This window comes from Rutidosis leptorrhynchoides, chromosome 10, assembly GCF_046630445.1.
Source record: "Rutidosis leptorrhynchoides isolate AG116_Rl617_1_P2 chromosome 10, CSIRO_AGI_Rlap_v1, whole genome shotgun sequence".
Taxonomy (NCBI): Eukaryota; Viridiplantae; Streptophyta; class Magnoliopsida; order Asterales; family Asteraceae; genus Rutidosis; species Rutidosis leptorrhynchoides.
Window position 1 is genome coordinate 46511654 of NC_092342.1, and position 12497 is coordinate 46524150.

Consider the following 12497-nt stretch of genomic DNA (forward strand, 5'->3'; position numbering starts at 1 on the left):
TTTACAAAAAAACCAACTATCTTTTTTTTTCCCTCAACGATAAAAGAGGCAACTTTAATAAAAGGAACAACCCTTCAATGCTACCAAAAGATGTTGAAAAACATTCTTTTTTACAAAATAGATCGACTAACTTTTAAAAAAAAAGAATGCTAAAAGAAGCAACTTTCACAAAAAGAACAACCCTTCAATGTTAGATGTCGAAATTTTTTTTTTTTACAAAATAGATCAGGACTTTTTTTTTAACTCGCATTCAAAACGGAGCCCCCGGCACGAAGCGAGGGCTCCACAACTTGTTAATACTAATATGGTGATAAATAATGTTGCCTAAGGGCTTACATTCAACAAAATCCATTTATATTTAACTAATTTATTTATTTATTATTACACTTATTATCAAAAATCAAAAATCAAAAATATAAAATATAAATATATACGGAGGACTCCGTATCATTTTTTCTTAAACCCCAAAATCGCCGCAGCCCTGTTAAAACCCACAGTCCACACTATTCTCTATAAACCTCCAATTTCCTTTCACCTCCGCCGCAGCTCTGTTAAAACCCACACTAGGCACCATAAACCGCCGCATCACAACCGCCGGTTTCACGTCCGATCAGTACACCTAGGGTTTCAAACAAACAAATTAGCTGTATTTAATCAGCTAGTTAGCTAATATGGCTCAGACCACTGAGGTATATAGTACTCCCTATATAGCTACTCTTTCAAATTTCATCCTGATTTACAATTGTTGCTGTATGTAGTTTTTGATAAAAATATATAGATATTTGAAGTCAGTTATTGTTCATATGTATGCTTGCTTTACTAGGCGATGTTATATGTTTAGTTGATGATTTTGGTACTAAATTTGGGAAACCAATTGTTATATTAATTTTACAATTGAAGTATTAGGTTTTGACATACAATATTTATAAGTAATGTCAATATGCAATGTCAAGGTCCTGTGCACTTTTGAAGTTTTGTTTAATTTTTTTATTTTATGTTTTTTCTAAAAACAAGATTGTTACTAAATGCAGGGTGCGTCGGAAATTGTGGAGGGTGTAAGCTTCAGTTTTATGACTAAAGAAGAGGTTAGGAAACAAAGTGTATTAAAGATTACAAACCCTATTTTACTCGACAGTGTTGGACGACCGATGCCCGGAGGATTGTACGATCCGTTGTTGGGTCCGATGGATAAGAAGGATGATAAGGATAAGAAGGAATCGTAAGTCTTCTAACCATAACCATTTATATGTTAAAAATTTTGATAAAATTCTTGAATTTGTTCGGGTAATTTGGAAATTGTTATATTGCAGCTGTAAATCGTGTGGGCAGAAGCCATTTGACTGCCCTGGTCATTTTGGTCACATTGATCTTGTTTTACCGGTATACAATCCGTTGTTATTCGATATGCTTTTCAATCTTTTACGAAGAACGTGTTTTATTTGCCGCCATTTTAGAGCTGGCGCAGAAGAGGTTAGTCAGTTTATTTATCAGTAGCATGCTTTTTTTTACTCATTATTTGTTTTTGTAATTGTTCTTATGTGATGGAAAATATATTGTGTTATTTCATTAGGTCGAAACTTGTACTGCTAAACTGACATTGATAGCAAAAGGTGATGTCATCGGGGCAAAAAACTATGTCAATAATAAAGATAGCAAAGATATCGATATGGAGGAAAGTGATGGTAGCCATGTTTCGAGTCCTACGTTGCTTTCTCACTCAAAAAGTGAAAGTTCCGGAACAAAGCAGGAATTTTGGACGTCTGTTCAGTATATCGAAGCGAGGTCGGTTTTGAAAGAGTTTTTGAATAAGGCTAGCAAGTCTTGTAAACAATGCGGATCTAAAAACCCTAAGATCACTAAACCTACGTTTGGATCGTTTCGTATGGTTAGTTTTTAATTTCTCTGTTTTGTCCACATCCTTTATCCTTATTGTTATAAATATGTTTGTGCGTCTTTGCAAATGTAGACCTTATTTTAAAGCATTTATGACTTGTTATAAGACCATGCGATCTCTTGAATTCATCAATTAGATGATTATGTATGGAATATTGTATATAGTTAAAACTGGAACTTGATGAACTCCACATACCATTTATTCTATATGTCGAGTATTATATGTTGATTTCGGGTATGCTTGAATGTATAATAAGTTCAAAACGGATAAATCATGCGAATAACTGAATATGAGAAACATGGAAAGATAGAGAAAATGTGAGATAAATTTTCTTTGAATTACATCATTGTTTTAGTATTATAATTTTGTTATGAGATTAATGTTATGTTAGCATGCTCGAGGAACAATTTATTAGCACTTTATATTTAATATTTTAGCTACTAACTGTTTTATAAATTAATGTGTTAGGAAATGACTAATGCTGATGCGGAAAAAAACTATATAAGTGGTTATCAGCTGGGTAGTACACGAGACGAGGAAGACGTAATACATGGCGATAATGACAAGACGTCTGAAGTAATAAACGTAAACGAACATTTCGAAGATGACAAATTCGACACTGCAGGGACCAATTCATCTCCCGCCACATCATCAAAAAGTAGCGTAAAGAAGAAAAAGTCAAAAGTGCCCTCTGATTTCAAGGAGTTGAAAGACAGATATTCAGGCGCTCTTATACCATCTAGGGTATAAATCAATGCTCTTGTTTTGTGCCTTCACGAAGCAATAAGCATAAAGAAACTGACTTTTTTAAGCGTATATTTTCAGGTGATAGATATATTAAAGGATTTATGGGAAAATGAGAGTGGTCTTTGTTCGTATATATGCGATACGCAACATGAGCAGTTTGCTGGATCTTTTAAAAAGACGAGTTACTCGATGTTCTTTATAGAGGCGTTGCTTGTACCCCCTACAAGGTTTCGTCCTGCTACTGAGGGAGGTGATTCTGTAAGTATATAGTTGCAATAACACATTGCTACTTCATAGTTTTTTCACTTATCTGACCAACGTTGACTTTTAGTAATAAATAAATTAAACATATATATTACACATAAATGTATCAAACATAAAACATACATATTTCAGAATATATAGATATATGGCACAAAATCTAATTCTGAAAAATCTAAATTTTTTGATCTAACTTTGACTTTGACCGACTCATACCCGACTCAGCCCAATTTATCCCTACTCTGACCCGACTTTTTCTGCGTTGACCGACTTTTAAGGGTTTTTGGCGAGTCGGGACGGGCTAGTCCCCGAACCGACGCGCACAACAGTGCTTAATAACATTGTTGTGATGTACAGGTGATGGAGCACGCACAAACGGTGTTACTAGGCAAGGTGGTACAATCAAATATAGCATTAGGAAACGCTGTTATCAACAACCTTTCAGGATCAAAAAAAGCTGATCGTTGGAGGGACTTGCAACAGGCTGTAAATGTTTTGTTTGACAGCAAAACTGCTACAAGTGAGTTTATCCTAACTTAAGAACTATGGCGTGTTTTCGCGTTTATGTCTAGGTGTCCGTGCATTTTTGTTGCTCGTTTCTAACTGTCATAATATTTCATTCATATCTTTATGCTGTTATATTGACTAGATTGTATCATCTTTTCATGGAAGGTCAAAATCTGAAAAATGTAAATACTGGTATATGCCAGTTGCTTGAGAAGAAAGAGGGAATCTTTCGCATGAAAATGATGGGAAAAAGAGTTAATTATGCATGTCGGTCTGTTATTTCACCTGATCCGTATTTAGCTGTTAATGAAATTGGAGTTCCTCCTTATTTCGCGCTTAGGTTGACCTACCCAGAGGTAGTTTTTTCCCCTCCTGCACTAAAATAATAATATAATATAGTTGGGAAGATGGGCAGGGTAGATAATGGGTCAAACACGTTCATATTAAAGTGGTTAATATGTTGTCACGAGTTGTTGTAAAACACTTAATTCCAAAGATTATTACATTCTTGATTAAACTACCTTTTTCCAATATCTTGTGACGAGTTGTTGTAAAACAGTTTATTCCAAAAGTTATCACATTCTTGATTAAGCTACGTTTTCTTAAACATTACTTGTCTGAGATAAAATACAACCCTGATTGACCAATTCAAAAGGGGTTGAGATTGCCACATTTTTATATAAATTTTCACTGGTCCCTCTAACTGCATTCGTGAAACTACGTCCGATAGATTTCTTTGTGTGATTTATGCGTGTCACATTGCGTTTTTGCAGAGAGTGACTCCTAATAATGTTTTAAAACTGAGAAACGCGATTATAAATGGCCCTGATATTCACCCTGGAGCAATTACTTATGCTGATAAGCATTCAACTGTCAGACTACCTCAAGAAAAAAACAAGCGTATTTCTATATCCCGAAAATTACCATCTTCAAGAGGCACGACCATTCAATCCAAAAATATGAGTGGTTATGATTACGATGGTAAAGTTGTTTATCGCCATTTGCAAGATGGTGACATTGTTCTTGTAAACCGTCAGGTATATATGTTGTTGTTTACTTCAGTTATTATATATCATTTGGGTGAAAATATCAACCAAAGTTGGGAAAATCGCCTGAGTACTCGTTTGGGACTTTTTAGGGTGTACTCGGCAACTCGGGCAGTACTCGGTCGGGACTTTCTAGGGAGTACTAGGCAACTCGGGGAGTACTCGTGGAGTATTTGGGGAGTAATAGGATGTTGACTCAGTTTGACTTTGACTGATTTTTCGAGTAATCCCGAGTTTTGGCCGTGCTTTGACTGATTTTCCTAGTAATCCTGAGATTTGGTTGAGTTTGACCAAGTTTGACTGAGTTTGACCAAGTTGACGGAGTACTTGCCGAATAGTCCTTGAACTGCAAAAACTGAGTACTCGCTGAGTACGCACCAAGTAATTCTGAGTTATGCAACACTGATTTTGGCATATCGAAATAGTTAGATTGCTGCTCACCATTAGTTATATATGTTTCTGTTGCAGAAGAATGTAATTAGTGGTAAATTATGTCATTTTTTCCCTTAAAATAAACATTTTCTTTTGGTACATTACTATAATATAATATATATATGGCAGCCCACACTTCACAAGCCAAGTATCATGGCACATGTAGTTCGAGTGTTAAAAGGGGAGAAGACCCTTCGAATGCATTATGCAAATTGCAGGTTAGTATTCTGTTTGTTTACAATATTTATAATTTATTGTTATTAGGGTTCACGTTTTTCTTGATTATGTATAATAAATTGTTGTAATCTAGTTCTTACAATGCTGATTTTGACGGAGACGAAATGAATGTTCATTTACCACAAGATGAAATTTCACGTGCTGAAGCTTATAACATTGTCAATGCAAACAATCAGTATATTGTTCCAACAAGGGGTGATACTGTGAGGGGCTTAATTCAGGTAAAGCAAGCTTTAGCTTTTTTGTCAGATTAAAACTTGAAAAATTTAACTACAAGTTTAATTTCAAATGATTGACATTATTATTATTTTATTTACTTGCAGGATCATATTGTTAGTTCTGTACTTCTTACAATGAAGGACACGTTTTTAAAGCGTGAAGATTTCAATCAACTTTTGTATGCGTCTGGTGTGTATCATGGTGGCAGTTCGCGTGGTGATATTTCGATATTGGATTCTAAAGCGTGCTTTGTGGAGCCCGTTCTTCCAGCAATTTTGAAGCCAAAGCCTCTTTGGACTGGAAAACAGGTGATAAAATTTTCTTCTCTGTTTTGGAGGTGGCAATATGGGCGGGCTAGTTGGGCCGTTGGATAACAAACTAAAATAGTTTCAAGTTCAAAACAAGCCATTTTGAAAATGTTAGTTACAGTTACAAAAGACAATATTATTACAAGCAATATCTAAAGCTTGGAGAAATGATTTAGTAGAGTTATATTTATTTTTGTCCACGCATTCTAAAAATATCTTCTTTTTCTTTTATTATTATTATTATTATTATTATTATTTTAAAGTTGTTTCTCCTGCTTGTAGGTCATAACAGCAATATTAAATCATTTGACGAGAGGTTATACACCTTGTATCGTTGATAACAAGGTGAAGATACCCGAGCAGTATTTTGAAGGAAAGGAGGTCAAGAATGTTACAAATAAAAAAAGTAAACGTCAAAAAAAAGAGCTTGAAGAATTTATAAAAGCAAATTTAAACGAGGTTGATGAAACTAAGTTGTTGATTTGGAAAAACGAGCTCGTATGTGGTGTGATAGATAAAGCCCAGTTTGGCAAGTACGGTTTGGTTCACACAGTGCAAGAGTTATATGGGCCAGACGTTGCAGGTTTATTGCTTGGTGCTTTTAGTAGATTATTCACTTCTTTTTTACAGGTATTGTAAATTGTAATTTGTAAATAAATATTTATGACATCATCATCATATTGTTGATATGAGATATTGGTTTTTGATATTCTTGATATGTTATGTAATTGTTTCAGTTGCATGGATTTACGTGTGGTTTAGACGACCTCATTGTGTCACCAGATTGTGACAGAGAAATGAAAATGGAACTTGAAGGTGAAGACATAGGTGAAAAAGTTCATCGAAAGTTTGTTAAATTGGAGAACCAAAAAACAGGTAAAATCTCTAGAACTTTCTACAATTAAGTTAATATGTTTGTTATTTTTTTTTAATATTGATATTTTTTTTGATTGTCCGATTTGAATAAGTGTTTATATTGATGTTTGTAGGCACACGAGAGTTGCAATTGGAAACTGAGAAAATAATAAGAGGAAACGGAGTAACAGCCACTGCAAGTTTGGATAATCTTATGCAAACTGAATTAAGAGATAAAGGTTCGATGATTAGCAAAAAATGGTTACCAAAAGGACTGTTAAAACCTTTCCCGAAAAACTGCATTTCTCTTATGACGATTAGTGGTGCTAAGGGCAGTTCGGTAAGTTTGACATAATTACTTGTTATATTCATATATACATTCTTATCTTTTGTATGTTCTAATGTTTGAATGAAAAAATAAACAGGTCAACTTTCAACAAATATCTTTTTTACTCGGTCAACAAGAGTTAGAAGGCAAAAGAGTACCTCGAATGGTTTCCGGGAAGACTTTACCTAGCTTTCCACCCTGGGATTTTACATCCCGTGCGGGCGGTTATATTATCGATCGCTTTTTAACGGGTCTTCGCCCACAAGAGTATTATTTTCATTGTATGGCTGGTCGTGAAGGGTAAACTAATATTCCTCAACGCTTTAAATTAAATCACCCATATATATATATATATATATATACATATGTATATGTATATATATACATATACATATGTATATATAATATATAATATATGTATATTTATACCTATACATATATAGATATACATATATTATATATTATATATACATATGTATATCTATATGTAAATATAATATACGTACATGTATATACATATAATATTTGTATTTGTATATACCTATATAGTCAGAAGTTCAAACGAGAACCAAAAAAAGGTACAAAACTGCTAGAACTTTTAGATTACAAGGATTTTTACATGCAAGTAGATTGAACATAAAATAGTTTGAAAAAACCTATAATTTACCTTTATAATCGTAACATAGTTAAAACACACACACACACACACATATATATGTTCACACACACACACACACATTATAGCTGGTTCTGATAATATTTGGATGATATGTTTCCGTTGAAGGTTGGTTGATACAGCAGTCAAAACGTCTCGTAGTGGATATTTACAGAGGTGTCTTATAAAGAATCTCGAGAGCCTACAAGTCGCGTACGATCACACTGTTCGTGATGCTGATGGCTCCATTGTTCAGTTTTATTATGGTGAAGATGGTGTCGACGTGCATCAAACTAGTTTTCTTAACAACGTTGAAGTGCTCAGAGCTGTAAGACATTGTTTTCATGCATTTCATGAAATAAGAAATTATATATATACTCAGAGGTGGCAAAATGGGTAGATTGGGCTGGTTGGGAATCGGGTCAACATGATTTTGACATGAAACAGTATTCTAGCCAAGTTGTTCAAACTTTATTATACATAAATTGTTTAGTACGATGTTTAATGAGTTAAAACTATTTGGGTGAGGTTTTACCCCATTAAAACCCTTTCAACAGCTTCCTCTAAAGCTAGTTTTTTTTTTTTCTTCCTCTCTCTCTTTAGACCCTAGAGAAATTCATGGTTAATTGTCACCTCTATGCTCATACTCTTTGAGCTGTTACTTGTGAAGACAACTAATACATACTATTAATCTCTCGTAGAACCAACAAATCGTATGCCAAAAGTTAAGTGAACCACTTGAATTCAATTCGTACATTCAAGAGTTACCGCAAGGCGTTGAAGCTAAAATTCAAAGTTTCAAACAAAAGGTTACGAAAGAGAACCAAAAAGACCTAATGATGCTAATTAGACAGAAATATCTCTCGAGTCTTGCCCCGCCTGGTGAGGCGGTTGGTGTGTTAGCTGCTCAATCTGTCGGTGAACCATCCACCCAAATGACGTACGATTCTACATTATCTTCTTTTTTCCAAATTCAACTTTTATATAATAATAATAAATTAATGTGTTCTGTACTTATTTGCAGACTTAATACTTTTCATCTTGCGGGTCGTGGTGAGATGAATGTCACACTCGGTATTCCACGTTTGCAGGAAATATTAATGACGGCTGCAGCCAATATAAAGACTCCGATTATAACGTGTCCTTTGCTAGTGGGCAGATCAATGTAAGTTAGGTGCTGTTTTTTTTCTTTTTTTCTTTTAAGATGTTTTTGTTTGATGATCTGCGGACCATGTCTGTAAAGAAGATGTGGTCTAAAGGTTTGTTTTTATGCGTGCAAAATAATTTAATTACGTCTGCAACACTTAGAAGCAAATTTCTAACTCTCCGAGTTTGCCCACAAACATAAGACATAGTAAGATAATTGGAACACAAACAACACCATACTTTTTATGCATATGAAAAAATATGTTTGACCTTTTTTTGACTTTTAAAATTGCAGGAACGATGCGGAGAGACTAGTGGAGAAAGTGAAAAAACTGACGGTTGCAGAACTTTTGCAGAGTATAGAAGTTTCGAAATCGCCACACGTGATTCACAATAACAAACCGTGCAGATTGTATAAGCTTAAAGTGAAACTGAAACAACCTAGGCATGTGTCGTTACACAACTGTCAAGAAACGCTTAGAAATGTTTTTCTTAGGGCGTTGGAGGACGCGATTGAACGACACGTTGCGTTGTTATCACGAATTAACGGAATCAAAAGTGATAGAAAAACGAAAGTTAGCGAGTCCGGGGAAGATGATGACGCGTCTATGGATAACGCTGATCATGATGTTAATGATGATGATGATGGTGATGATGATGATGATAGTGATAAGGATGAAACAGGTGATGATCTTGGGTCAGAGGTCAATAAACGCAAACGTCAAAGTACGGATTCGGTTGAATACGAGGATGGGTCCGATGAGGAAAATGAGGAAGATGATGCGAATTCTGATAGTGAAAATGTGGGTGATGATGGTAAAGTGGGTCCTGGAAATGAAAGTGATGACGAAATAGATGGAACGGAGAAACAACAGAACGAAGGAGAAGATACGGATATAGAAAAAGCTAAACCGAGTGAGGGATTTGTGGAGAGAAAGTTTGATAGGTCAACGTTTGTGGAAGTCAAAGGATTGACTCTTGAAGTGCATTTTATGTTCACAAATGAACCTGATATTTTGTTAGCAGAGGTAAGCTATAATTATTATTATTATTAATTATTAATTATTAATTATTAATTAATAATACTAATCCTGATGAGATTGTCAACAGTACCGGGTGGATCCAACCCTGTTGGGTCAACCCGACTCGACCCAACCTGATTTTTTTAATTACTTTTTAATTTTTTTTATTTACTTCCTTTTTTCCACTTCATTTTTCATTCCTTCATTTTTTAGACACGTTTAGTTAACCGACTGTTAACAGTTTTTTTAAATGTATAACCCTTTTGTTTTAAACGTTCAATTAACCGAACATTAACTGACGAAACCACCCCGCAGCGAAGCTCGCGCTTTTTATACTCGTTTGTACTATTTGATTGCATCACTTGATTATTTTATAACTCATGTTTGTTAACAAGGTTTCAATTCTTGTTACTCAAGGAAACTCATATGTTGACCAAGTTTGACTTTTACCAATTTTGAGCAAATTTTGACCGCTTTCTGAATAATACCGAGTTTTGACTGAATTTTGACTGATTTCCTTAGTAAATCCCGAGTTTTGACCGAGCTTGACCAAGTTTGATTACTCGGCTCGGAGCTCTAAAAAACCGAGTATTCGCTGAGTAATTCCGAGTTCTTGAACCTTGCTTGTTAGTTTGATCTTCTATAATATAAATCATTTCTGCAGGTCGTACAAAAGGCTGCGAAGAAAGTATACATTAAGGGCTCGGGAAAACTCGAACAATGCCAACCAGTCAAATACAGTGTAAACGTTAAACAAGTTTTATGGAATCAGAACCAATCCGAAATCAAAAAAATGAAAGAAAAAATGAAGAAACAAGACGATGATGAGTATTTACCGTGTGCGTTACAAGCTTCTGGAGTCGAACTACCTGCATTTTGGGATATGGAAGACGATCTCGATGTTAACCATGTTTATTCCAACAATATTCATACAATGCTTAATACATATGGAGTTGAAGCTGCAAGAACAAGTATAATTTTGGAGATGAAAAATGTTTTTGGGAGCTACGGTGTTGAGATTGATTATAGGCATTTGAGTTTGATCGCTGACCACATGACCCAATCGGGTGGGTATCGACCCATGAGTAGATTTGGGAGCATATCTGAATCTGTGTCTCCGTTTCTTAAAATGTCGTTTGAGACTGCGTCTAAGTTTATAGTTGAAGCTGCATCTCATGGTTTCAAGGATGATTTGGAGACGTCAACGTCTAGGATTTGTCTTGGCTTGCCTGTTAAAGTCGGTACAGGCTCCTTTGATTTGTTGCAGAAATTGGATATATAAGTTTTGCTGGTTGATTTTAAGTTGGTTTGCTTTTGTAACTGATATCTATCTATCTATCTATGGTCTGGGTTTTTTATAAAACAAACTTTTGATAAGAAACTGTAATGCAGGGCTCAATTTTGTAGTAAAAATGTTAGCTTTTTAATAACAGGGTTATATGGATTGATTAAAATTGCTCACTAACTAATATTTTGATGAAATATGTGCTACATGATATTGTTTTGTCTACTCACGGTGTTAAGTTGATAGATTAAGATTATTTACTGTTATTATATGGTCAGACTGTTGATTAAACACGAGTTAATTGACATCCTATGAAGTTCATTTATATATGGTCAGACTGTTACCTTAGACCAAGGTTGTAAAAGACGCGAGTCGGGGACGCATCGGCCATGCCTAAAAAATGACGCGTCGGACGCAATGGTGACGCAACGGCGACGCAACGGGCGTTGACTAACGTTGACTTTTTAAAATAATTTTATTAAATATATATTTATATATAATATTATATGGATCAAATCTTTAAATATAAACTATATTTACAATAAACATGAACAATTAACAATTATTAACAATATATAAAAAAAGATAAAACATTTGACCGACTTTGACTGACTTTGACCGACTTTGACCGACTTTTTCCGAATTAGACCGACTTTTTCCGACTTTGACCGACTTTTTACCTTTGACCGACTTTTTAGCAACGACGCGTCGGTCATGCCTAAAAAACGACGCGTCGGCCGTCGCATCGGCCGACTTGGCCGACTTTTACAACACTGCCTTAGACAGATAAAGGGGGTCAGGGGACATAGATTCATCATTTGCTGTCAGCTTCTTCTCAAGCTTAATGATTCTGTAGCAATTGATATATAAAAGTTAAAAATTAGTCACCCTTAGAAAGAAGAAAAAAAAAAAAAAAAAAAAAAAAAACAACTATAACTGTCCGTCCAACACTATTTAAACCTTACTATGCTTTAAAGTATAATTGTCCGTGTCCGAGCCCCTGTTGATGTTCAGACCTGAAAAGTTCATTAGTTATATAGTGAATCAAAAGTCAAAAAAAAATTTTGAAAATGTGTGAGAGAGAGTCTAGAGAGAGAAACAGTGAGAGAGAGTCTAGAGAGAGAAACAGTGAGGCGAGTGTGAGAGATGAGAGGGCAGGCACGGCGAGCTACGGGGGGAAGTACAACGGCGACTTAGAGCATCAAGGCAAGCGGTCGGGTAGAAACCAACTAACTTCGTTCATGTTCTTCAACTTCCCGGAAGTTTGGAGGGTGGTTGACTTGTGGAAAGTGTTCAAACCATTTGGTGCAGTAAGGGACGTCTTCATCCCAAACAAGCGGCTACGTGGAGGAGGTCGGTTCGCTTTCGTCCGATTTGCGGAGGTTTCCAATGTTGACAGTCTACTAAAAGCTCTAAGTGAAATCAAGTTTAACACTACTCCTATTAAGATCTTCATGGCAACTGAGCGTAACCAAAATCCAAGGGTTGTGAGTAGAATTGATGTGGCTAGAAAGGTGAATGTTCCAACTGTTCACCCAAGATCAAACAGATTTTG

The 12497-nt window shown here is 35.2% G+C and overlaps 1 protein-coding gene across 1 annotated transcript; it reads left to right on the plus strand.

The window, feature by feature from the left end:
* The first annotated feature begins 475 nt into the window (after positions 1-475).
* Positions 476-11118, plus strand: LOC139873503 (DNA-directed RNA polymerase I subunit 1). Its single transcript, XM_071861429.1, has 21 exons — positions 476-689; positions 1032-1219; positions 1311-1470; positions 1571-1885; positions 2363-2638; positions 2720-2899; positions 3260-3422; positions 3575-3765; positions 4183-4446; positions 5017-5105; positions 5198-5345; positions 5448-5651; positions 5934-6281; positions 6389-6527; positions 6641-6846; positions 6932-7134; positions 7619-7817; positions 8191-8429; positions 8514-8654; positions 8931-9663; positions 10322-11118. The coding sequence occupies exons 1-21, from the start codon at positions 672-674 to the stop codon at positions 10937-10939; spliced, it is 5022 nt and encodes a 1673-aa protein (XP_071717530.1). The 5' UTR covers positions 476-671; the 3' UTR covers positions 10940-11118.
* Positions 11119-12497: the final 1379 nt, after the last annotated feature.